The 25,844-nt window shown below is 43.0% G+C and overlaps 1 protein-coding gene across 1 annotated transcript in view; it reads right to left on the bottom strand.

Moving 5' to 3' along the window:
* IleRS-m (Isoleucyl-tRNA synthetase, mitochondrial) overlaps positions 1-24,863 on the bottom strand; it is a 34,041-nt gene extending 9,178 nt beyond the window's left edge. Inside the window, exons 1-15 of the mRNA XM_070527164.1 lie at positions 24,637-24,863; positions 23,372-23,494; positions 22,116-22,266; positions 21,119-21,267; positions 19,577-19,626; positions 16,046-16,093; positions 15,122-15,183; positions 12,129-12,219; positions 10,193-10,308; positions 8,823-8,998; positions 7,265-7,504; positions 4,023-4,177; positions 2,996-3,098; positions 1,749-1,842; positions 1,047-1,152 (exon numbers count right to left, since the gene is read on the bottom strand). Of these exons, the coding sequence (XP_070383265.1) occupies positions 1,047-1,152; positions 1,749-1,842; positions 2,996-3,098; positions 4,023-4,177; positions 7,265-7,504; positions 8,823-8,998; positions 10,193-10,308; positions 12,129-12,219; positions 15,122-15,183; positions 16,046-16,093; positions 19,577-19,626; positions 21,119-21,267; positions 22,116-22,266; positions 23,372-23,494; positions 24,637-24,822 (1,850 nt within the window). The 5' untranslated portion in view covers positions 24,823-24,863. The remainder of the gene's footprint in view (positions 1-1,046; positions 1,153-1,748; positions 1,843-2,995; positions 3,099-4,022; positions 4,178-7,264; positions 7,505-8,822; positions 8,999-10,192; positions 10,309-12,128; positions 12,220-15,121; positions 15,184-16,045; positions 16,094-19,576; positions 19,627-21,118; positions 21,268-22,115; positions 22,267-23,371; positions 23,495-24,636) is intronic.
* Positions 24,864-25,844: the final 981 nt, after the last annotated feature.

Raw genomic sequence — 25,844 nt, 5'->3', positions numbered from 1 at the left:
ACAGGGGCAACTTCTTTTACGAAAGTGAGTTCAGTTATAGCTCACAAAAGGCTGTGATAGGCATGTTTTTTCTGCTGGTTGCCCCATCCTTAGCCCCTTTGGTCTGAAAATATGTTGCTGCAAAATTACTTGCGCATCGTTTAGAGCCCATGTTCAAAAAGTTTATGTTGGCTCTATATGGGGCTATTCCTGCCCAGTGTAGGGCTAATGTCAGCCAGTGTAGGATCTACGTTGCCCCAACTTTACGTGCTGCAACAGACATCCACACCTCCTTTCAATGGGGGCGAAATGCAAAAATGCTTGTTTACCGTGCATTAGGTGCAAGTTAAGGAGCCTCAGGTGATTGAAATTAATAAAGAATCCCCCACCATGACGTGCCTCATGATCAGATAACAGTTTTAGCACATAAAACCAAATAGTAATTCTAAATTTTAATGTTCCACAGCACAGTGTGAGGCCATAAAGCATGGAGCTCTAAGCCTTTTCAGTTTCAGGATGTTTGCTAGCTTTGAAGGTGATTGAAGGAAGCCCCTGCGTTCTTGCCCCTAGGTTATGCACGTGGCAAAAGGCACCAGTGCATGAAGCCTCAATGCATGACCACACAACCGATCAAACTAGCTCCACAAGATTCACTACACAGAAGCAAAAATTAATATTACAGGTTCTGGTAGTACAAAAACTGCATCATTTTCCTTCACAAAAGAATGCACACAAAGCTTGGCAAACAGGGCTGAATCAAAGTCAATTCGTATTTCCAGCTGGCAATTTTCAGCACAAGCAACAGGGGCAACACTACACGGATAGAGGTGGATTATCTGCTCTGAGGCTGCTCTGAGTCGCCTGCTCGCCTGCTCTGAGGCTTAAGCAGTGTGATGCGAAGCACCTCGTCCACTACCTGACCTAATCCGAAAGGCATGGAAGAAGGGACGAATTCCTGTGCTCACTATAACACTAGAAAGTAACTACCCCCATCTGCATAGAGGCACGTTCACGTCTTGCCCATACAAAACTAGATGTCTCACACAGTGTCCCGCAGATGTGATTACCTGTAAGGTGCTTTGCCCGTAAGTGCAACACTCGTGAGTAGTGAAGACTGGAACCAACCTCGAACCTGGTCGAGGCCTTCCAGGTAGACGTCTGCTTGGCAAGGTTCTGAAAGAACAAGTGCGTATGCAATAAGGGACAGGAATTTATATGCATACGTACCACATCACTCTTAAGGCATGCATGGGAGCAGTCGTCCTTACGAGCTCAATTCAGCGAGTCAGGCTAACCAAAGGTGACCTCGTTACTGCTTTTTCTGTGGCAATAAGGATGCAGTGGGTTGAGGAAAAGTTATAAAACATAATTTGAGAATGTAGTCACGTGTGAACAATGTAAAACGTATTTATGAGCACGTAAGCTGTCCTTGCATGTTACTTGCATCTTCTTCCTAATTACAACAGACAGGAAAAAAAAGAAAAGAAAAATACTGAACTAATAATTGTATACAACAATGCCTAAAAGTAATCCCACATAATTATTTTCACACAAAGCAACATAGCTTAGTATGCTTATAGTTATCACTGCATCCACTGCTGCTCTCTGTTGAAGCATGGCATGGCTTTATGGCAATACTTTTGTTGCTGTGAAGCCACTGCAAGTTTTTGTAGAACATAACGTTAGCTTGCCGGAGGCTTCTTTGTTTTTTTTTTTGCTATTAGAAAGTCGAAATAGCTTCAATACCTTTTTTTTTTTCTTTTACTCACCTGGAAGAACCATCTTCCAGCTGAGCCCACTGTCTAGCCAGATGTCCATAATGTCTCGGCCTCGTGTTAAAGCCACATCCTTACCAACTCCAAGCTGATGAAAAACAGTAAAACAACAAAAAAACATCAGCCACATTCAAAAACAAAATTAACGTGAGCTAGACAGCAAAAGTGGCAGTCAGCAAATGGTTAAGTGGGCCCATTCTAAACGACACAAGATCACTACTACAGTGCACTGTTTCAGATCGGCCCTCATAATTGAAAGTCGCATCAGGATTTTCTTTTCCGGGGACTTGTCGTACATTATGTCATTTGTCTTAATTAAAGACTTTGTACTCATCTTTCCTCTTTTCTTCCACTCCCTTGCACCATAAAACCTCACAGATCATCATCATCTTATTCAACTTGCTGCACTACTATTTACGATTCACATCCAATGGAAACTTGGCCATTGATGTTGATGTTCCCAAAAAAGGTTTTCAGGTGCTTCTTTTATCTGCGGACCAACTTTTGGAAAACTTTTCTGCTCACAATGGCTATGTTCCAATACAAGTTTCATAAATCAATCAGAGAAGTCCATTCTGTCTTCTAAAGCCACTATGCCTAGTGCAGGGGTGGCCATATTGCAACTTTCGGGTCAGAGCTTTTTTTTTTTTTGAGTGGGGGGGAGTCTACTTGCATTTGACAGCTGAGTACTTCGTGAGACAAGTTACGCTGTGCTTCTGACCTACATGTACGCAATTTACTGTATGCGGATATTAGGCCATTGCTTTTAATTGAGAAGAAGGTAAGATAGTCAGAAGAAAGCTAATGGCGCTAAGGTTTGTTTGAAATTACCATGTTTTGCAGTGGCTTGTGAACAATGTGGTGAACTCCTTTGAAATGCCATGATTATGCCTGCCCGCCCACTCTTTCACTAACATACGATTGCTAAAGATTGGCAGGACAGCATCTAATCGCTAAAGGCAATTTAATTGGCTTGTCAAATAAGCTCTTCATGTACTACAACTATGAGCAAATGAAACGCAAAAATGGCATAAAGTAGAACACCTCTGTAATACCTTCAGAGTACTATTTTTATTTGGCATGGTTACATATACAGTCGCCGAAGATGCTATAGGTCCTGAACTAAGGCGCTTAAGCCAACATCATGTTAGTTGGTGAAAACAGAATCAGTAGAATGTGATGATGTTTCAAATAACCACGATACTACATCAAAAGAAGGGCCAAAGGGCAGTACTCCAGACCTGTTCGCGCACTTCATCAGGCAAAAGCTCCTTGTCAGTGGCTGTCCACCACACGTCCGGCCCTCTTGCATTCATAAGATTGCAGATGTGCCTGATGAATTCTCTGTAATTTGATTTCCAAGATGAAACAGATGCATAATGTAAGTGCAAAGCATATGCTCTGCTACTACACAGAAGCTGAACACTTGAGCGAGGTACCTCTAGCATATCGCAAGTTGATGACTAAATCCAATGTGAAACGACATGCTCATACAGACACCAATGCTGTGTTAAAGTTGTGCGTAATTATGTATGCATCTATAGTAGCTTACAATAGTCTGGAGCAGCAAAAGAACCAAGTAAAATAATTCATGAAGTAAATGCTAAAGGCTTGAACGAAAAGTCATGGTGGCGCAAGAAATAGTACTAAGTAATACAAAATAAATCATTTGAGGCTTTGTATGGGTCAAACGCCTGAAATACTTTATGCTTTATCTTGGAAACTCTGCAGTATGCAGGACTAGCAATTGTAAATACACAAGAACACCAGCCGCAGTAGAAGATAAACGGCCGAAGGAATAAAAATTGGAAGTGTAAAGAATGAAGAATGGAAAGATATTCGGGTCCTGCGTAGAAATGTAAGAATGTGTGGACATTGACTAAAGTAAAATCCTACAGCCTAAAGGACAAGGAGGGAAAAACTAAAAAGCTGAAGGGCTGGGACACAAAGATACTAAAAGTCATTTAGGCTACCAGATGGGAAGTTGTTAAAAACAAACCAAAGTAAAAGCAAAAAAGACTAAACGAGTAAAAGTTGAAAGATGCTGCAGTAAACGCTTATTGCACAGGAGCTGAACCATCCTCTAGTTTTCTAGTTTGTGGCCTTTTAAGGACTTCTTTAGCCTTTTGGTTTTTATTGCCATCAGCATTCGTGTACTCTTCTATTGTGCTATGATCATCGCCATGCTATGATCATATTATGATGACAGTCGCCAACCAGGCAATGTGTCCATTGCCTGTCAAACTAGCGAATAAAACTTGCAATCACCTTGAAGTGAGTGACCTTTCATCCTGAAAAACCACCGGTATTGGGACGCCCCAGTACCGTTGCCTGGAGATGCACCAGTGGGGTCGCTGTGCCAACTGATTCTCAAACATGGTGCGCGCCGATTCCGGCAAAATCTGCACTCGTTTAAGGCAGTCCTGTTGAGACAAGGACAGAAAAAAATAAACAATGCAAAGACGAAGTAACGGAAATGATTAGAATAGTACTCATGCGTCACGTAGTCGGAATGTTCAATAGTGTTAGCCATATTCAAAGCGATTCAAAAGAGAAGCTGCAATATTGTACAGTTTAAAAAGCGGTTATTTACAGACTGTTTAAGTTGGTTATTGGTTGAGTTCGAGCTAAGCTGCGTCTAATGAATAAATAGTACCAAGAAACTCGCAGGACAGTTATGAGTGTATAACGTGCATGTTTAAGCATTAGGTTGTGGAGCAGGCTAGGCGTTTTCACTCCCGATCTCAAACTCGCCAAATTTTTTGGGAGTCTGAAAGTCCTGCTTCCTCCGTGACATTTCAGTGTAAAGAAGGTGTTATAGCATTCTCGTTTACGTTACTATGCTCCTCTCCAGCTTGAGTGCTTACCGGCTTTCTAAGCATACACTAGTGGAGCCGAAGGTGGCATGACAGAAATGGGATGATGATTCTGAAATGATGACGATGGCATAACGACAACAGCATGACGCGATGACATGAGGACAAGGGGGTGACTATGAGTTTATGGCGACATTGACGTGTATATGATTGTATGACAGTATGACAAGAATCGGGTCATGAAACCAGAATGACAATGATGGAACGACCCTAATGGCATCATGACAATATTATGACAATGAATGCAGGACGATAACTATATATAAAGATGGCATGAAAACGATGTCATAACCACAACTGAATGACTACAGCTTGATTACAATGGAATGACGAATAAGGAATGAGGGCAGTGTGAGGAGGACAACATGACAATGGGATGAGAAGTGCACGACTGTATATTGACAACAGTGTGATGAAAATGGCCTGATGACAATGGCATGACAAGAACCAAATGACAAAGCTGGAATGATGACGTCCATGTGACCACCATATGACAACAATGGCGTGACAATGACTGTATGACAACAACCGCATGAGGAGAATTGGATGATGAAGCAGGAACGACGATGGAACAACCACACAGGCATCACGACGACATTGCGGCAACTGCATGACAACACAATGATGAAGATGGCATGACAGCAGCGTCATAATCACGATTGAATAATGACAGCATGATTACGATGAAATGACGAAGAATGAAAGATGCTGATGGAATGGCAATGGGCACTATCGGTGGGTTTTGCCACTTGCAATGCACGGAAGGTTAACACCATCTGGTGATGTTCCAGGAAACCATAAAATTAAGCTTTGCATCACGGTGACCGAACTGGGGTCTCTCACTTGTGGAACCAGATGCGACGTCGTGAGCGTTTCTACCTACAAAAGCAACTTTTTGGCATGCCGCCAAGGCCTGTGCCTGCAAATGGCACAAAACTGAGCAATATGGTGTCACGTGCCACTTATTTCTCACCTTTCTCACGCACCCGTCTCTCTGGATGGCACCAATAGCACAAAACTGAGCAGCGAGCTAAGAGACGCTAATGCCTTAAAAGATAATATAGGCAAACTGAAACAGCTACCGAATTTTGAAGCATAAAACCTGTTCCTGCAAATAACCTTCAAATAACCGCTTCAGAGTTTCAGAAAATTGTGAAGCTTAACACTCTCAGAAATAAAGAATTAATCTATACTACCTTGCAGTCCACGGCAGTGCATACTGCCTCGCAGTGTGGCTTTGCCATGATGCCACACCATGAGGCAGAATGGAGTAGTTTCAATGGTGTTTCAACACGCCACAGCCGCAATGGATGCTGGGAAAGGCAGTTTTTAGTGGACTGAAAGGCAACTATAACTGGGAAAGCGTATATTTTTCTCCAATGTCCTTCTCTGTGACTAACCAACTTCACCCTTGGTTAAAGCGACTAAGGTGCACAAAGGACAAATAACTTGGACAGACACATTTTTTTGTTTGTTTTTGCACCACATTAACCTTTGTGTTAAAGGTGCAAGGCTGTATGGGTAAGTTGTTTAGGAGAAGGTATGGGGAAGGGGAGACCTCCTCTCAAATACACTTCAATGATCACGACAGCCCAATAATTCAACAGTGAAATCCACAAAGCAGCAGACCTCTGCACTCAACTAAAGGTTAACATAAGCCTAAACACCGCAAAAAAAAGAAAAGAATACGGATTACTTATGGCATAATGGCACTGCCAGGATAGGCGCACATGCGATCAGGGCATGGAGAGATTAATCCATTCATGTATGACCCATGCCCCCAATCTGTACTTCAAGCTTTCTTTATTTACAGTACCAGTATTACATGTGAAAATATAGTCAACTATCTCTCGGTGTATTAGGGTAGGGGCTTGGGCGAGCTGGTCGTGGCTCATAACGGCAGAGTTTGCGTAGCACATAAAAGTAGGAAAGGAAGGACAGAGAGGCATAAGGCAGCGCTAACTGCCAACTGATCTCTATTTGCAGACGAGCATAATATGTATGCGCAACAAACAGGAAAACACGTAGAAAAGGGGGATACGCAGAACCAGCTCATCATTGATAAGTCAAATCACTTCAAGTGCCCACGATTGCCCTGTGCTCGGCCAGGTAATCTCGCTCAGGTCGCGACCGAGCAATAGAAGGGGTGCTTACGTAGCGGTCACCTAGATTGTGAATGTGCTCCACTTCTATTATTTCTCTGGCTAACTGCGACCTATGCCTTGCCAATACCACGCACTGATGAAGGATGGCGGTGGACTCACAATCCCGGGAATTAATGCCAAGATGCCCCTGCACCGTTTTGTACATGTTGTTTTGGTGCTCGCGCATATGGTCGTTGAGGCATCTGACAGTTTGGCCAAAGTCTTGCCGCAGTTCATTGGGATCAATTAAACGACCCCCTTCTACGCACAAGATGAAACCCGACTTGTGCTTGATGGTGCACGAAGAAAAGCGAACATGTGACACTCTTTACTTGTCTCTGTCCTTCCTTTCCTACTTTCGTGCGCTACGCAAACTCCGCCATTATCTCTCGGTGACCGAGTTTCCACCATGAGAATAATACAGGACGCAACATTTTCTAGCAGGTTTTCGCTTTCCAAGGCATCTTATGTCTCGGAGTGGGTCCATTACCAGTGCCCGCTGCCTCATGTCGTCGTCGAGGTTGATAAACCACTGGCGAGAAGACCTGACGATGACGGGCTGTTTGCTGCGCCAGTCGTAGGGATAACTGTGGGTGTAGCTGCCAGTTTGGATGACGTGATTAGCCAGCAGTTTTGTGACCGCCTCGGAGCCCTCGGTCAGCACCGGAAGGCCGCGCAGCTCTGGCCTGCAGCTCGACGTGAAACATCCCTCTTCATCCACAAGACAGTCCTGGGAATATAGAGAAGGTAAGTGAGCAGACTAAGTCTCATCACACACAGAAGAAATGCAGCTCAGAATGATGAACTCTGTTGTGCCCAAACACATTACCACATCAAGGGAAACTAGAAGAACTTGTTCACCTCTATTTCTAGCCATCGAAAGTACAATTGTACAAAGAAAAAATAACGGAATTTTATTTGACTTGTCAGTTAATTAGTACAGTAGTTAATTAACTCATAATTGGCTTGCTGAAAGATCTACAATTAGACACTTGTAGCCTTAGTAGCGCTTTTGATACGCTGAAGTGAGTGCTTGAATCACAATTCTTCACTCATGCTTAAATCACAGTTCTTCACTCATGCTTAAATCACAGTTCTTCACTCATGCTTGAATGAATGAATGAATGAATGAATGTTTATTTTGACAGAAAAAAATACAGAGAATCTCTGTCAAAGAGGCTGACAAAAAGTCTGACTAAGCCTGACTAAGTGTCAGTCCCCTTCCCCAACCTGTTCCCAAATCACAATTCTTATTTACCACACGCTTAAATCACAATTCTGAGCTATCAAAAATATAACATCTTGGGTTGTTTGTTTTTTTGTTTTTTTTGCATGCTGTAGTGGAGGACTCCGTATTAATTTTGACCACCTGGGATTGTTTAACGTACACATAAATCTACATGCACGAGCGTTTTTGCAGTTCACCCTCGTTGAAATGCAACACTCTAGCTCATCCTTTCTGCCACAGGTGTCACGAGTACGTGATCTTTTTGGGTGAAGGCAGCTGGTCAATACGGTTTCATGAGATATGAGCATCAGACCTTTCATGTACTGTCTGACATATTATTCATTATGTGTTGAGCACTACAGGGCTAAAGGAGTGCTGGCGCATGTTATTGAAGTTGTAGAAACACTACTGCACATTTCTTGCACGTAAAAGGAAAGACACTTAGCAAGTGCTATAAAAGTTGGAATGCAAGGGCTTTTAATTTGACACTGAAGTTTGTCTAAGAATTGCAAACCAGGCATCGTCGACATTACCGTGATGTCGTGACACAGAGCGAAAATTGCTGATGGCTATGCTCGTTACAAAAGAATTAATGAGTACAAGACATTCTTTAGGCTGCACTCGCATAAGGCAGACTCGGCAATCACGAGGAATGAGCAAGTGCGTCATGATGTCATGATGCATCCACCACCTCCTGAGTACCAAAATGAAAACTGGCTCACTAGAAGCTAGAAACTAGAAGCTTTGTTCTGCATGACTTAGCCATCGAAACAAGCATATCTAAGGACAGCAGAACACTGTAGAAAACAGGTGACGATACCTCCATTGCTATACTGTGCTTCAGGGCATTCTGGTAATCCTCAAAGCCATGACTGGGAGCCGAATGGACCAGTCCCGTGCCTTTATCCATGGTTACAAAGTCTCCCGGCAAAAACCTCAGCTCCTTGTCAGGATAGAGGGGGTGTGCGTATGTGGCATTGGACAATGTGTCACTTCCTGCGGATAAAACAGGCAGAGAAGGGACACCAATACAAATCATTTACCATACTTGCAAAAAAAAAAAAAGAAGGGAAGCCCTAATTGCAACTTTTACCGGATGCTGTACTCATCACTGTCATTTTAATATTCAGAAAAAATTAATTCCTTTCTCTCTCTCTTTTATTTTTTTCAACCCAAGCTTCTCTCACTCTCTCAGTCACTAGGAGTACACTGGAAGCACATAAAGAATGCACTGGAGGCAATCAGTATGAAGTTAATGTGATGTCTAGTGGCTAAACAAGTTTCAAAGAGTAGTTGAGAGAATACAATGCAATTTACGCTCAATGGTATTCACAGAACCCATAAATCTGACTGCTTAACTGCCTGGGCATATTCTACATATACCTGAAATACACAACGCACCAGAGAGCCTGTCACTATTGACTTTTTACTATTATAAGTGCTACTATCACTGTAGGCAGACTACATATGGTTGATAGCATTAACATCGAAAGCAATGCTTGAGCTGTGAGCAATAGTTTAGTGGAGGGCTGTGAATAAATTGAGACTGCTGGGGTTCTTCAACATGCAGCTAATATAAGTATGTAAGTGGATCTTTGCATCCAGCTTTTGTCATGATGCAATCGTTGATGTCGGGCGTGGAACCCACGACCTTGTGCTTGGCAGCAGAGCCCCTTCTAGTGCATTCTGGTTGACAAGAGCGCAACAACATGTCCCCATCAGCACTGCTGTTCATGAATACGTGTTCTGGTCCACGTCTATGATAATAAGTCCCTGCTTCGCTGAAACTCTCCACAAACAAAACAGAGAACAATACAAGTAGAACAGACAATGGTAGCAGTAGCTGAAAGCTGGCCAAAACTATCAATTTAAGAACATCAATATGTACTTTACTTTAGCTAAAACATGTGAGGTAGCCACACTGCAATATATAGCCTGTTAAATTCCAGAATATATTCAAAATAAAGGCTCTTCAAGTCTTAAATGACAGCAAGAATGTCAACTCTCTACAATGAAATTTAACCCTTTGGACATGGGTGCCAAAATGAAACCCTCACAGAAGCACTGATGAAAGCATTTTTGCCTGGCTGCCACTATGTATCAAAAATATCCATCTCCACAGGATCTTTTAACAAGTGTTTCACAAAAAGTAATGTTGCAGAAATGTAAAACCATGGGAAAGTAAGTTACCTGTGAAAGTGGCTACAATCTCCAAATCTTCTTTGAGTTTTTGCTGAAGATGAGAGATCAGGTCCGAAGCCACGAGCAAGTGTCTCCGAGAGGTACTCATTCGAACAATGCTGTACCTGCGAGTTTTCAAACACTGCAGTCATTGGTGTACTCCTACATACCAGGACAAGCACATTCTCAACCAACGGCCTTTCAGCTTTCCGATACAACTGTGCCAGTCAGACACGCTCGTCTGTTTCTATCTGAGAAAATAAACACATTGCAGGAATGCCTGTGCTGGGTCAAGTACAGACTGACGACTTTTGCCTCCCTTTTCATAAGTGCAGCTATCGTCAAAAGAAACAAAGTCAGTACGATCATCATGACAGCCAATGCAAGATGTCTGGTAAACCTCTTGTTACTGCACTCCTCTTGTTACTGCACCTCTTGTTACTGCACAAACTTCTTGCAAAAACCTCTTACTGCAAACCTCTTACTGCAAAACCTCTTGGTACTGCACAGAGTTGAACTCTCATCCAAATCTTTCAGATCTTCTAGCTTCATAATTTACACAAGACACCGCCAGGACTCCCGAAACTCATTATGCTAATGACTTTGTTTAATTTGACAAAGGCTGTACCACGGGCAGTACCTTTGTTCTCTCAACTTACAACAAGAGCAACAAGACATAGTTCAGACTCATGATACTACTGCAATACTCATGACACTAGTAGCGTTGTTTCTCTTGATGGAGTGTACTGTCACTGCCACTGTACTGACCTAAAGGCAATAAGAATGCACATTTGTGGTCCCCTTAAGTATACCTGCCAACACGTAAACTTTAAAATTTGTAATAATCGTACGGGCACAACACCGGCCAAGAGGGAAAGGCAAGGAGGGAAAGGAATAGCATGCATTCCCTTTTAAAGCTTTCCCTGAGCACACACTTTCTGTGGGATACGTACGCACTTTATTAACCCTTTCAGCACCACTGGTGTTCTGGTGCGTTTCTGCATTTCTGTCCCGCCATGTTCATTTAGAGCACTGCTCTTGAGAACGAGAACAGCGAAAGATAAAAGAGCAAACGTGGAACACAGCAGGGGATTAAAGATGCGAGGAGGAAAGCAGAGGAGGAGGGTATGGTGAAAGAGTGAGAAGAATAGCGCAATGTGGGGGCGATGGCTACAAAATGGCACCAGAGTAGCGCGCATCGTCTAGGAGCTCTGTCAGCGGCGGCTGCTGTGAATTGCATCCATGCGTCACCCACACGCTAGCTCTCGCGATCTCCCGATTAGCGAGGCAGTCGCACCACACTTCGCTCCATTTGCAACGTGCTGCACGAGACGGATTGTTCACACCAGCCAATATTATCGCGAAATGAAAACATGTATAGAGCTGCACTCAAATTTTGCATTAGGGAGTATCGTAATCGTCGGTGAATTTTTTTGCATCCCTTTTCATTTCTTCAGAACCAAAAATCATCGGTTGTATTCGTTTTATATCCAAGAGAAACAAACGATGCTGAGGGTGTGTCATCTGCAAAAAAAGCACTACAGTGAAAGGGTTGACAATGATCTACCTTCAGACACATCACGCTAGCAGCAGCAAACTTCAAACAGTGGAGACCGACAAGGAACACATTATTTTTAGATCGCAGCGGCTTTTTCAGCAACTCTGCTGTTGTCAATTTTACCTGCTTTAGGAATTTGTCTGTATAAATGTGCTTGAAGGCAAGCACCCCCCCTGGCATCTTTTCATTGTCAGAAGACTTCTAACAGAAGGTTCAAAGACTGCCGAGCGAAAGTTTTCCATGAATGGAAATTATTTTTCACAAAACCTGACACAGCATTCATAAAATCTTAGAATGAGCCCGAATCCATAAACTTTACGGAAAATTCTGGAGATTTGGCAGGTATGCTTAAGGCATTCATAGTAACGGAAAGGCAAGCCGACTCACTGATGCCTCGATGAAAAGCAGATGGCCTGGTTTGCCGGCAGGGTCCACGGTGTAGTTGTCCATATCAGTGCCAAGAGCTCAACGCCCTTTGCTGAAATGCGAGTCGCTTGAAATCAAGAATGCGTGCATCACATCACAATTTCCGTGGCATACTTAAATATCAAAGTGAAAAGAAACAAGAGGGTAGGGGAAGTGGAGTGTGGAGAGCAGACATCGACAAGTTGATTGACAAGTTGATTGATAAGTGCAACAGCATGCAACACGAACATAAGCTGCTTGATCCAAGTGGACATACATCTTTCACTTTTCCACTTGGACATCGGCATTTCTGCCTTGTAAAGGCAACTTCAAAACCTCCTCAGCAACTTTCCTTGCTCATGGACAATGAATAAAGTTGCATTAGAGGCAGGCAACAAGTCTAGCTAATGTGACTGATTATTTGTCTGCCTTAGCGTCCGAAGCACAAATGTTTGAGAGCAGTGGTTCTCACACATTTGGGAGAAAAGGGGATAAAAGGTGTAAAAAAGGTGTAAACACAGGACAGATCATAGACCTTGATGTTAAAATTGCTAGAGAAAAACCTGGCACTAATTTCTGTGCACACTGTCAGTACAATGCTTTATTCAGTGTACAGAGTTAGGAATACTGTGCCAATTGCGCAAAAGTGGTAAAATGACCAAAACTGTGCCCCGCTGTGCCAGAACAGCTTTGGCAAGCATCAGCAAAAGATAGCCAGCACTGTGCAGGGCATTATGTCATTGGTCTCGGAACGCGTACAAAAATAACTTTCGTACCCTGGCCGCCAGTGGGCGCGAAAAGCCGCACCCAATTAAGCCCCATGAATAATACCAAAGGTAGTGACAGTTGTTTATCTTGTTGGTAAGCGAGGGCAGGCAAATAAGCCTGGAGCTTATCCGCACCTCACTGTTGGTGGTGCAGAGTCACAAGGTTGCACTGGTGCTGTTTCCGTGGAAACACGCACCAGAGTCCACGGGCTGATGGCCGTGCCTTTTTTCTTGTTTTTATTATTAATATTTTTTTACTCAAGCCAGCACCCTGACAGTTGCTTTTGATCACAGTGTGCAGCCCCGTGATCACAGTGATCATGGTGATAGCGAAAACTGATATCGCATCAATCACACTGCTGCTCAGCCTGATGGCCGTAATCAGAACAGTGCAAACTGAGAGGGCAAGTAGCGAGAGAAGGCACGTCTGGCAAAGTTACTTGGAAAAGGGGCCAAGAGAGGAGCAATGTCACTCCTTTTAGCTTGTTAAAGGGGCTTGCACCCTATCGCTCAATGTGAATTCCAGATGTCTAGGTACTTCTAGCGAGTGGCAAAGCGAATGCAGTCACATGCAGAATTTTGGTTTGAGCTAGTTGGCGCTGTCACATTAGCTAGAAATATATTTCAATAAGCCTCCGTGGTGTTCACTACCCCTACCTTCTTCACTACTTCTGCTGGAAGTCACTTTACCAGCTCTTTAGCAGGTCACTTTACCAGCATGTAATGCAAAAATACTAGTATGAAAAATGGCTTTAGGCTCCTCTGCATCGCTTCCTTAACCCTTTAACTGTTTTATTATTTTGAGAATTTCTGTGCCCAAATTGCCTACTTCTTTTTTGGTACTGAATATTTTCCTTCTAAAAAGCAAGTTTTCGATGTTGAAAAAAAAAATTCAAGCACATACCAAGTCAAACTAGCATAACAAAGTTTATTATTGCTCATGATAAAGGAGGCCAGTTACCTGCAACTAATCAAAAATAAAGAACAGAGCAAGGGTGCAGCTCGGAAAGTTTTATCATTATGACAGCAGCCTACCAGAGACGGCCAAGAACGGAAACCCAGGAGGCTTTGTGGGGCTGTCATTCATGTCAATGCATTGCCAATGACACGCACTCGCAATAGTGTCTTCTGAGCAGTTTTCTTCATCTCATGAACTACTCATTTCGAAGTCATCACTATTGCTTTTGCTTCCAGAAACGAAGTAAACTTCTGTGTCTGAATCGTTATCGTCCAAAGAGCTAGTGGATGGCAAAAGGCTTATTTTTCGTGACAACGGACCAGTAAGATGTGTCGCCTCCACCAGATGCCATTTTTCTAAACATGTGTTGCCCCCAAAGAAATTCGAAATGGTGGTAGAAGAAGAAACTACGTGCCCAGTGCTGCCATCTGTGAAGCGACACACCAACTAGCCTGCAAATTAGTGCGTCTCGTTCAAAATACTCAAAAGGAGACATTATCTTGAGCGTACCAGCTACACTCATCCAACACGGTTTTGGGATAGTTCGGCAAGGACAAGCTGCGCTTGTTCGAAATGGTTACGGGGTGAATGCCGCAAAATGCAAGGCTTTGTGACTGTTGCCCCACTTAATTATAATAACGTTCTAAATTAGTATTTGCATGCTCCCAACTGTTCCAATAATAATATATGTATGTGCTACAGACTCCTCCAAAATCAGAATTTCTCTGCTCAAATCTGCTCCAAAATGAAATTTAGTCTGCTCCAAAATGACTTTGGGCATTCCCGCCCTTGAGTGTGGCAGTGATAAGAAACAGTGCTTAGATTTCCTTGCTATATATTGAATTGAATTGAATTTTATTTCTCGTTCATTCAAATGAGGGTAGACTGAGATTAAAGGCATAAAGCCTGACAAAGCCTGATAGTTGCCCTAATGTAGTTCAGAGCACAATGAGAATCAACGGAAAGCATGCCAGCCACATTGAGATAGACATCAATGATTCAGTGACTAAAGCCAGGATATCATATAAAACTACTCCAATCAAAGTGGTCAAAATGGCTTTGGAATTTCGGCCTATCAGGGAGGGCTAATGGCAGATTTGGAAAAAAACAGATTGAAATAGTAGTTTTATGTTATCCCGGCCTAAATGACTGATGGGTTGCCCCATTTCCTTCTTGACCCCCTCACTAACTAGATGAAAGTGCATGCTTCTGGAAGAGCACTGTCAATGATGAATGCAATGTCCACTTACGCAAAACACTTCGCACAGCGTCCGGCACATTGACTAGCGGGAAGGCAACATATACAGATTTGCTGAAAAATGTAACAAAACAAATAAAATAAATAAAAATCCCAGAAAAGCAGATTCAACATGGTTGCAAGGGGGAAGTCCATAATATTTATTGGTTTATTTATTTAAAATATCTCGAGGGTCCTGTGAGGGACAATACATGACGGGCGTGTACAGTCGCAGTAAATACTATAACATGAGTAAACGCAAAAGTACAGTAGACTTCCGTTAATTTGATTCCCCTTAATTTGATCTCTGCTGAAGGTCCAGGCCAGGGCTCATGCATATACATAAGGCCAAACCTTCGTTATTTCGATCCTGAAATTGGCCTTCACCAGATAGTTCGAACTTGACCTGTCAGCATGCATACGCCTGACCCCTATGGTGACCCCAATAGCAACCCCTTTATTGGCAAGGTATCTCTCAGCGAAGATCAAGGGACATTGAACGCGTTGAGCACACATCTCTAATTGAAAACGCTTATATTCAGCCCACCTTAGGAAGATTTGTTATGGTATGGGCATGTGGGTGGAGCAAGACACACAACGAATGGATACGATGAGTTCGCTGTTAAATGGTAGCAAATGCAAGAGCTCATGATAAAGTTTTACTTGAGACATTCTGTGACGAATGGCCAGAGCTGTAACGGAAGATCAAGTTTCAACTTTAGGGTTGTGATACTAGAGTCTTACAATCAGTTAAGATGAATCTAGTAACACTGTTCTGGACTGATCTCAATGTTTTAATTAGATTTAGTTGGTAAAGGTCAAATGCAAAAAAAGAAAAGCTGGCATACTCAAGTTTGGAATTCTCAAGAACATTGTAGGCTATCAGCTTAACACAGGAGAGCATGAGCGAAAGGTTGCAACATGGAACATTCCTTACCTAACATGATTGGCATTGTACTCCAACTCAGCTTCAGCAAGCGCAGTTCTGCGAGGAAAGTATGAAAAAATAAAGCAGGAATTCACCTCTGAGGACTATCTATGAGAATGCAATAGCATCCCAGCATTTTCATGCATTATGACTGTATTCATGTTTCCACATCTTTTTTGTTTACTGTGAAAAGGTCTGTGACACCTGGGGTGATTCTTGTGCACCGTAGATGATTCACTGCCCATGAAAGCAGTAGCAGTCACTGCTTGCTAAAGTATGATACATATCTTTCCGATATGCAAATGTTGTATATCACTTGTGAATACACATTAACAATTACGCCTTCAGTCTTTGCAGTGGGTACTAAGTTTCGCGATTAATTTACATCACGAAAGAATGGCTTTCATATCTTGTCATGCTACCTCTAATCATCATCAGCAGCAGCAGCCTATTTATGTCCACTGCAGGATGAAGGCTTCTCCAAGCGACCTCTAATTACCACGGTCTTATGTCAGCTGATTCCATAGCCGATTCCTTCCAGTTCACAAAATTGTTACAACGGGTCATGTTAAAGTAACTGATTGATGGAGTTAGCTGCCTTTCATGGAACTGAACTTTCATGAACTGGAAGAACTAGGCCACAGCGATTTCTTTTTTTTTTTGCATGTGATGCACTGCATCGGTGGACTGCTAGCAGATTACCTACATCACAGTCACGGAGGTCTTGGTTTGAACCCAACTAATGAGAACATTTTTTTCCCTTGTTTTGTGTCCATACAGCTTCAAGATGAGGACACCCAGCCAGAGTCAAGAAAGTGGGTGTGGGCACACAAAAGATATTGCATAAAAAAAAACTATACGGCTCAAAGTGAGATGCTACAGCTTCTTATTGTTGTACTTCGCTGCTACATAAGTGAAGGTTGAATTGCAATACTCGAACCTGAAATGGGAATAACAGAGCAACACAGCAGCAATGCAGTCAAGTTTTTTCAATGTTACTGCATTAAGAAAATATGCGGGGCTCAAATTGAGGCACTACAGCTTCTTATTGTAGCACTTCGCTGATACATAACTGCACATTGAATAGCAATACTTGAAATTGAAACGTGAATAACCTAGCAACACAGTAGCAATGCAGCAAAAATCTTTTTAATGCCATTGCATAAAAAAAATATGCAGGGCTCAAAGTGGGGCACTACAGTTTCTTATTGTAGTACTTCGCTGATACATAAGTGAACGGCAAATGAAAGTACATTCAATTGAATTAAGAACAACAGCAAAACAGGACGGCAGTACAGTTTGGCTAGGCAGAAAAATCATTGATGTGGTTAGGAACAAAGTCACGGAGAAAAAAGTACAGTTGACTCTTGTTACAATGGACCCTGATAATCCGACAAAAAACGTCCGTTATACCCGAAGTCCGTAATATCTGAAACGCCTCACTTCCGAAACTTTCGTCACGATGCCTAACAACTTTATTGCAGAGAGTGAGTGACAAACATCCAAAGTAAAAAACAAACAAAAAGTTGCAGTTTCGCCCGCAAGGCAAAGCATCGATTGCGATAGCAAATCAAGCAAGATAAGCACGGCAGCAGTAACGAATGCATTGACCCTTGTTCTCTCTCTCGCTTCAACGTGAACTAAACGTCAAAAGCACAGCACAGATTGCTTTGATTAAGGGGCCCGAGCGGACACGCACTTTGTTCACACCACAGAGCGCCTTCAAGATACGGCGCAAGCTTGGGTGCGCACCTTGTCCACTTCGCAGATCGCTTTCAAGATGTGGCCCCCGCATGGGTGCACCATTAACAGCAGCCACCGGAGTAGAACCCCCTCCCCATCTTTCACTCGCTTCCTTACTGTGTCTCTCGCGCGCAAGACAGCGCGCTTCCGCCCCGCTTTCCTCCCTCCCTAAAATGCAAGATATTGAGATATTAATGTAGATAATAACAATAAGATATTAATAAAAAAAGTAAAACAAACTAAGGCTGAAATATGGTCCGTTATATCCAAAAGTCTGTTGTACGTGGGTCCACTGTAACAAACGTAAACTGTATTTCAGGAGGAGAATCCGTCTGGACACAACAGAGCGTGCAAACAGCATGATAGCGTAACGGTTTGGTGAGGAGGAAATTCAGTTTTGGTCACAGCACGATAGATAATATGGCAGGCATGTTCCCATCGTTTACAAGCTCTTCTATGGGTGCAATGTACAAAAATTGTGATATTGTCCCATTTCTTGTAAATTGCAAACAACAGAAGTGACGGTGATTGTAGCAGGAGCAATTGCTTGGTACTGCTCAAATTAGATACCACGCTGCCCCGGAAATGAACTACCAGAAGTATCCTACAAGAGACAACAAGTGCAGGCCCCACAAATTCACTCACTTTCAAGCGGTGTGCATGCATGCATACGTAAACGACCTTGGCAGACAAAGCTCCAATTGGTTAGGACATGATGTGCTCCAACAAGCAAACTGTTTAAGCTTTCTTTACGGTTTGCAGGCTTTTTGTCTCTCTTGTTCTCAAGCACCTGCATTGCACCAGCGGCGCCAGTTTCTCAGACACTGTGCGAGCACTTTTCATTCATGCCATTTGAAGATGGAGTGGAAACATGTCATGCTGAACTGCAACAGTGGCTGCACATCCTGCAAGGAAAAGTCTACGAGATTCCTAGTGACCTGATACAGATGCAAGCGTGGGCTCGTGCAATCCCAAGGAAAGATCGAGATCTAACGTCTCGCGACTATGTTTGCTAGAAGCACTTCTCAGAGAGCAACGTACAGAAAAGGTGGCATTACAGCGAACCAGGGGGTGAAGTCCTTCTAGACAAGCTGAAACAGCCCGTTTTGTTGCCAGATACTGTGCCATTAATATTTCAGGATTTTCGCAGCCTACTTGTTTTCAGCTTGCAAAAAAGAAGATAGCCAACCGAATGTGACGTGAAGTACACGACGCATGCTAAAACGGAGACTTCGGTGCGTCAAGATACAGGCACGCACACGGCTCGCAACAGTGAGCAAGATGTGACGAGGCATCTTCCTGCCTCCCACGTCTGCCACAAGTCTGCGAACAGTTGTTTTTGTGCTTCAAAATTTGTGGAAGTAGCACCAGTACCAGAAACGACCGCATACATTCACACATAAAAGCGGCTAGCAGCAGATGGTTCCAAATGGTGTTGAACCTTCGAGCCTCTATGCTGAGCAATCTGCTGCATGTTTCCTCCCATTTTCGACGAGCCGACTAAAAAAACACAGGGCACATTGGGACCGTGCCCTCTGCCGTGGCTTTATAGGGGCACCGGGGCAGGCGCTGTTTTACCTCCTGAAAAATTCTCGCTCCTGTTTCATTTACTATGAGTGGATTTGTGCTTATGGGTTTCACTGCATCACATATGAAATTTCTCAGCTGCCCATGGCAGATTTTCGCACCATGTAGCATTCAAGCTTTTATAATTAAAAACTAAATTAACCTTCAAGGAAGCTTTTAGGTGCTAGAAAACAATGTTTTATTAGCAATGTAACATCAGCAGAAGCATACCGGTTAGATGGTGACCAGTAGACAGGCTTGAAGTCTCGAAAAACATAGCCCTGAATAAAAGAGGGGGACAAAAAGGTGGCAGTTGTCATTTCCAGGGGGGATTTCAAAAGCTGACATTTTATAAACGACTGTTGACATTTTGAACTTGCATGTCCAATGGTGGGATTTGAACCAAGGACCCTTAGCACAATTCTTTAGCCATTATGCTACAAATCCATGAATGGCATGATTGCATAACAACTTTACCACTTTCCTTCACTCATGCAACCTAGCGCTTTGAGATGGTGGGTGCATCTGTAAATTTACATAGCAATAATTTTCTTATAAAACTAACGGTGCACCCCATTCCCCTATCCTTCCCAAGTGGCAGCTAGTCCTTTGAGGCCCTACGTGACATTGTACCACTTTTCGATAGACCGAGTTTACCCGGTGTACTACGTTCAAAGTCGCCCCAGGTTATAATAAAACAGATTGTAACATTTCTTTTTTTACTGGAGTGCAATAAATCAACTGTTATGCAAACGCTGTCACACCATTGTCACCATCTTCTTGTGACCTGCCGTGTTGTCATCACACACACAATTGCTCACCTTAGACAGGCATGTGGTAACATCTGGTAATACTTAGCGGAACCCAAAAGGATGGTACATTACCAGTTACCAGCAAAACACTTCACTTAACATTAGCCCGCAATTTCAAGCTGAGTATGCTAGGGTTTTAGGTACTCAGCTACCCCGAAGGGTAGCTGAGTACACTTAACATTGATTCCTATAGTGCGCGGGATCTACATAGTTCCCTGAGTTCATGCACCACTGTTCTAAAGGGACTGTGCAAAACTGTCAACAAACACATTTTACAGCATGCAAAAAATTGCGCAGTTCCAACACACGTTGCAATCGATACGAAGCAAAGGTTTCGTAAAGCGGTAAATAAAATGCTATAAAACTAAATACGATGCATCAAGCTCTCCTTACCGTCATCCTAGGCAATGAGTTAATTCACGCATTGCCTATGTTCATACAATGTTGTACCTTTAATGTCATGCACGCAATGTTCGCACCATTCACAAGCCATGTCAAAATTCAAACTGCAGTTTATGTGAATGCACACTGCAAAACATTGATGCAGTGATGTCACATGGACCAAGTTATTGTTTGATGTTTGTCGAGGAAATAATAGTGACGGGAGATGTACACAGAGAGAAGTACCATGAGAAAGGTTCGCCAGCTTCACAATTGCATCTGCAGCCTAATGAAAAATGGCATGTGCACATATGCCATACACATGTATGGCATATGTGCCCATATGCATACACATATGCCAGACGTATGTGCTACTTGTCTGAGAGCTACACTTGGCATTGGCACAACCGAAGTATGTAGGCGAATGTGGTTAGAGCATCGGGATGTACAGAGAGAGTGAGGTTGGATCCCCACCATTGGGCGTACAAATACAATTCCTTTCTGTGTACAAGCTACTCAGCAAGCACTAGCCAAGGTCAGCAAAGGCTGAGAGGGTTCTCAAAGAAAGAAAAAGACTTGCCTTTTCGTAGAGATCATAAAAGGCCTCAATCTGCTTTGTGACGTAGGTGACATCGAATGTCCTGTACGGTTCCTTCCAGTTGGCCATGACACCCCAATGCTTGAAGGAGTTCATCTGCTTCTGAATGGTGGCAGACGCAAAGCTGTGTGCTTTAGCAGTTCAGATTAAGGTGGGTGAAAGGAAAAGAAAAAAAAGGAAAAACAAAATGTAAAATACAGATGGACAGTGCGCATATTTAGGCCAGTTTTGGTCGTTTATTTCTAAACTTCTGGTAGTGCAAAGGTCAACTGCAGAGAAATTACACGTTGGATAAATCGAAAACAAGAGAAAGGTTTGCAGGATTATGGAGGCTTGAAGTGATTAAAAAGGGTAGAGCAAGGACCGTTGTTGAAGCCAACGCTTCTATTTTTGCTAGCTTTCTGTGAGCATTTACTCATATTTCAAGTGAAAAATTTTTCTGGGAGGTTGCTCTACATCTATACTACCTGAAACTAAGCATCTAACGTGGCCCAAAATTTCATTACAGTTGCCTTATAAGGTGGCATAGAAGCAAAGGAGCTACGCACTAGTAAAGTGCTGATTTCCAATGGATGTATAGCGAATGATTAGCAAAAACAGGTCATGTACAAGCATTTGAAAAAAGAAAGTTGCAGGGAATTATGGGGAATAAGGAATTATAGGGAAGATTATTAATATAAGGTGTGTGCACAGAAAAGTATGATACATTTAGGGCCTTTAGGTATACGTCTTGTGTCGAAATGGCACATACATCTTTTAGGTGATTAGCCAAATATGAGGACGTACAGAGTGCCCCCAAGTTATTGCCAACACAGCAAGACAGAACCCACAATGCGGGGCAAGGAGGCAAAGAAAGCTTTGCCTTAAAATTTGTACAGAGTGTTTTGAAAGGATGATCTGCCAGTATAGCCTAGTTTGGCATTTCTATTTGCTGTTTTCTTTTTTAAGTTAAATGTAGAATGTGGTTGAAGTCAGCTACCTTTGGAGCGAACATCAGTTGGCATTCCGTGGCTTTCAGCTGCAGTGAGAGCTTTTGTCTCGATGGGGAGGCCATGACAGTCCCATCCTGGCACAAAGTGCACGCGGTCACCTCTTAAGGAATGGTACCTGATGGTGATGTCCTTCAGAATCTGCACAAATAGAAATATCTTGACACTGTGTGCAAATTTGAGCAGCTCATACGTCAAAGACAGCAGCAGAACTGTTTAAGGAAGTTTTCACAAGCTTCAAATGTCCTAGGTGCCTAACTACCTCAAAATTATTTCATATAATTTGGGGGGGGGGCTAGAAGGGGAGAGTGGAATAGTAGGATTTGCCGCAAAGCATATGGGGAATAAAATAAAAGCTTGTGACTGCATAGTGTGGGAACTGCAGCAATGCCTCAGCAAACTAATTGTCCATCACCTAATGAGTGTAGTTTTCAGGTACATCTGGCTTCTGTCCACCCTATCTCAAAATGTTAACCAACTGCTCATGCTAAAGGTCATAGCCAAGGCAGGTGTCAAACGTCTGATGCTGCCACAGAAACCAAGCAGTTGGGACACGTTCCTTGGTCGACGTATCCCCAAGTCTTTGCAAATGCTTCACAAAATCTGATGCAAGTACCTCACTATAGCCAGGGTACTTTCGCACACTGTATTAAATCTGAGCCGAGTACTTCTATACTCTCCACTGCATCCGACACATGCTACATCCTGCGTAACTCATCCGCTACACTAGAAGTATATTGGAGTGTTTCATTATATCCAGTACACTCCTTTGTCATATTCAAGGTCTCGTGCACACTTTAACAAACCACTTAAAGTCTACCTAAGAATTTGCAAACAATTAACTACGTCCAGTGCAATTCCTTCTTTGTACCCAGGCCTTTTGAAATCCTCCAATAGACACACGTTTAGTACTTCTACACTCTCTGTTATATCCAATGTGTGCTCCTGCATGCTGCGAGTCAGCATTGCAAAGTGCAATGCATCTGCGACTCCTCAATAGCAACCACACCACCACACGAAAACCACTGTTGCACTCTCCCACACAGCTTCGCTGTAAAACGACGTGAAAGACTTCGTGGTTATGCTTTTGCTTATTCACATATCTGTATGCAGGCTCCCGACGTGATCTGTGCACAACAGGGGCACTTGAATGCTGGAAATCTCATTTTTCATTTTCCCTAACGAATGTTTTGGCAAATAAGCAGGCAAACCTTGCTTCAAAGATCAAGCCTCTAGTGAGGGTCACCTTGTTGACGGCGTGCCCCAAGTGCGTGTCACCGTTCGCATATGGAGGCCCGTCGTGAAGAATGAAGTCGGGTCCCTTGTTGTTTTCACGTTGCCATGCATAGTGTTCTTCAAAGCATGCATACTGAAAAAGGAAAGAAGAAAAAAAAAACCTGAGCAAACGTCATCTGTCTATAAGTCATGTACATTTCGAAGTGGACATTCAGTACACATGGAGCCGGAAAGGAAAAAGAAATCTAGGAAAGAGCATGACATCAGGCAGCTAGCCTTGGCAAGATAACCTCCTCTCCTGATGCCATTCCCTTTGTACTCCGGGCCCTTCTGCATGTTGGCTCTTGGGAAGTAGGCCCTCAAGGGTTGCAAGAACTAATCACGACATTGCTTAAACCATGGTAGCTATTAGGGACGCCCTCTCCACCTCCCTCCAAGGTTTTTTCCCTTTCTTCGTGCATTCCATTTTCGGTCAATATTAACGATAACAAAACCTGAGCATTTATTAATGCAATGCCGACCCCGTCTTCGTGTTACCAGCGCGGATGGCACCGCGTCATTAAGTAAAACAGACGTCATCAACTGGCGTGACTCGGTTGGCAAAGCACCGCGCAAGGCTTACGAAGGTCGCGAGTTCGACTCCTGCAGGCCGCGCTTTGCCCTTTCCTCCGGCTTTTGCTTTTTTAAAGGTTTAAAAAACGTTGACGAGCACGGTGAAGTTTCCCGCCTCACCTGTTAGATTTAGCGACCGTTGGGCGATTCGGTTTACGTATGCACTACAGCTACAGCGACAAGGTTATTCATAATAATGTATGTAACCAGAATTCAAGGCACCCAACTTTTGTTACTTAATACAGGCTGATGACTATTCATGTATGTAATGAATGAAGACGATTGACCGAACAGTACACTAAAACCGCAGCACATTAGTCAGTGCTGTAGTAGCCGGTACGTGTCACTTAAATGCAGCGGCGAAAATCTATCTCATAAGTATCTGAATCGCTTATTCGATGTTGTACTCTTCTATTGAACACGGTGTTCTCAACGAACGCTTACGGACACGCGATGTGAGGCGACATGGATTTTGTTCAATACAAACACGCGAAAGAAATGATCACCGATCACGGTAAATGTACATGACTTTCGTATGCGGTCCCTAAGGCATTGCGATAGTTTGAACAGATAGCAAGAAACGAAAACGACCGCTCATAAGCTGGGTTTATTCCGTTCTCTGTAAACCAACGGTAATAGAGAACCGCTCGAACCGAAACTCACTTTAACGATCTTCTCATCGTTTTCGGCCCTTTTCGCGCCTGTGATTCGCTGGGGAAAGCCTGTCTTGGGCAAAAGCACAGTGCCACTGTACGATATCTTGCTGCTCCTTCGAATGCAAGTCTGCAGACATGATGTCGGTCTGCGCTTGCTGAGAACGCAACACGACCTCGCCAGTCCGTGCGGCATTGCACGAGACACGTTTAGCCGCTGTGTGCGCGGCCATATTGGTAAACGTGTTGTCCATAGCAGTTGAGCTGTAGTGCCTAAAATATACTGGCAATTTTAGGCACCATAGTTGAGCTGCTAAACTAGTACAAAGGTATAAGGCTTTGCTACTTTATACGCAACTCAAAATAGTAAAGCCTACTAATAAGAATAAATAATAAGCATTAGTTCAGTCTTCCTAATGCCATCGCTTATGAGAGCGACCAGGAAAATGTCCGGCATCTTCTACCAACGCATTTTTCAAACTACATAACCTAACGTGTCGTTTTTTCTTGAGTTCCCCGTTATTATTGTGCTACTATCCCTTAGATACTGTCTCGTTATAGCCAAATATGTCCCGCTCTCTCTGTAATTCTATTAATTATATTTTACTTTGTGAAAGTTTCTTGTTCACCGACTTCTCGCGTTCAAAAGCATTACGGTTTGTCTTTTGTACAATTTTAACGCCACATTACTGTATATGTTAGCGCATTTCTTGCACTGTATGTTTTGTATATGTATTCACATATGTACATAGAGTTAGTATTCTAACTCATATGTGTTCTAATTATTGTATAGTCTTTGAGTATACTCTGCCCCTTACACAATGCTTCTAGGGGCCTGTAAGGTATCTTTAAATAAATAAATATAAAGCACAAAGTTGTGTTACTTATGCTGCTAAAATTTTACATAGAAGCCAAATATGTCGTAGTGATGACATGGATCTCATCTAGGTCGCATTACGGCATTACGTAACCAAGGAGTACAGAACGCTTACGTAAATACTTTCGAAAATATTGACCGCAGCCGCACCTTCCTCTCCCAAGTCATCGCCGATATCCTACGCTCATGTTCTACCAAGCACAAACTGGTTACTTTCCTATCATCCCCAGACCAACGACCTTACTGAGCGACTTAATCGGACCATTACTGACATGCTATCGAAATACGTTTCACCCGCGACCACAATTAAGGACTGGGATGTGGCTCTCCCTTATGTCACG

The sequence above is a fragment of the Dermacentor albipictus genome, chromosome 10, assembly GCF_038994185.2.
Source record: "Dermacentor albipictus isolate Rhodes 1998 colony chromosome 10, USDA_Dalb.pri_finalv2, whole genome shotgun sequence".
NCBI lineage: Eukaryota > Metazoa > Arthropoda > Arachnida > Ixodida > Ixodidae > Dermacentor > Dermacentor albipictus.
The sequence above is the reverse complement of the archived record's forward strand: the minus strand, read 5'-3'. Positions and strand labels throughout refer to the sequence as shown.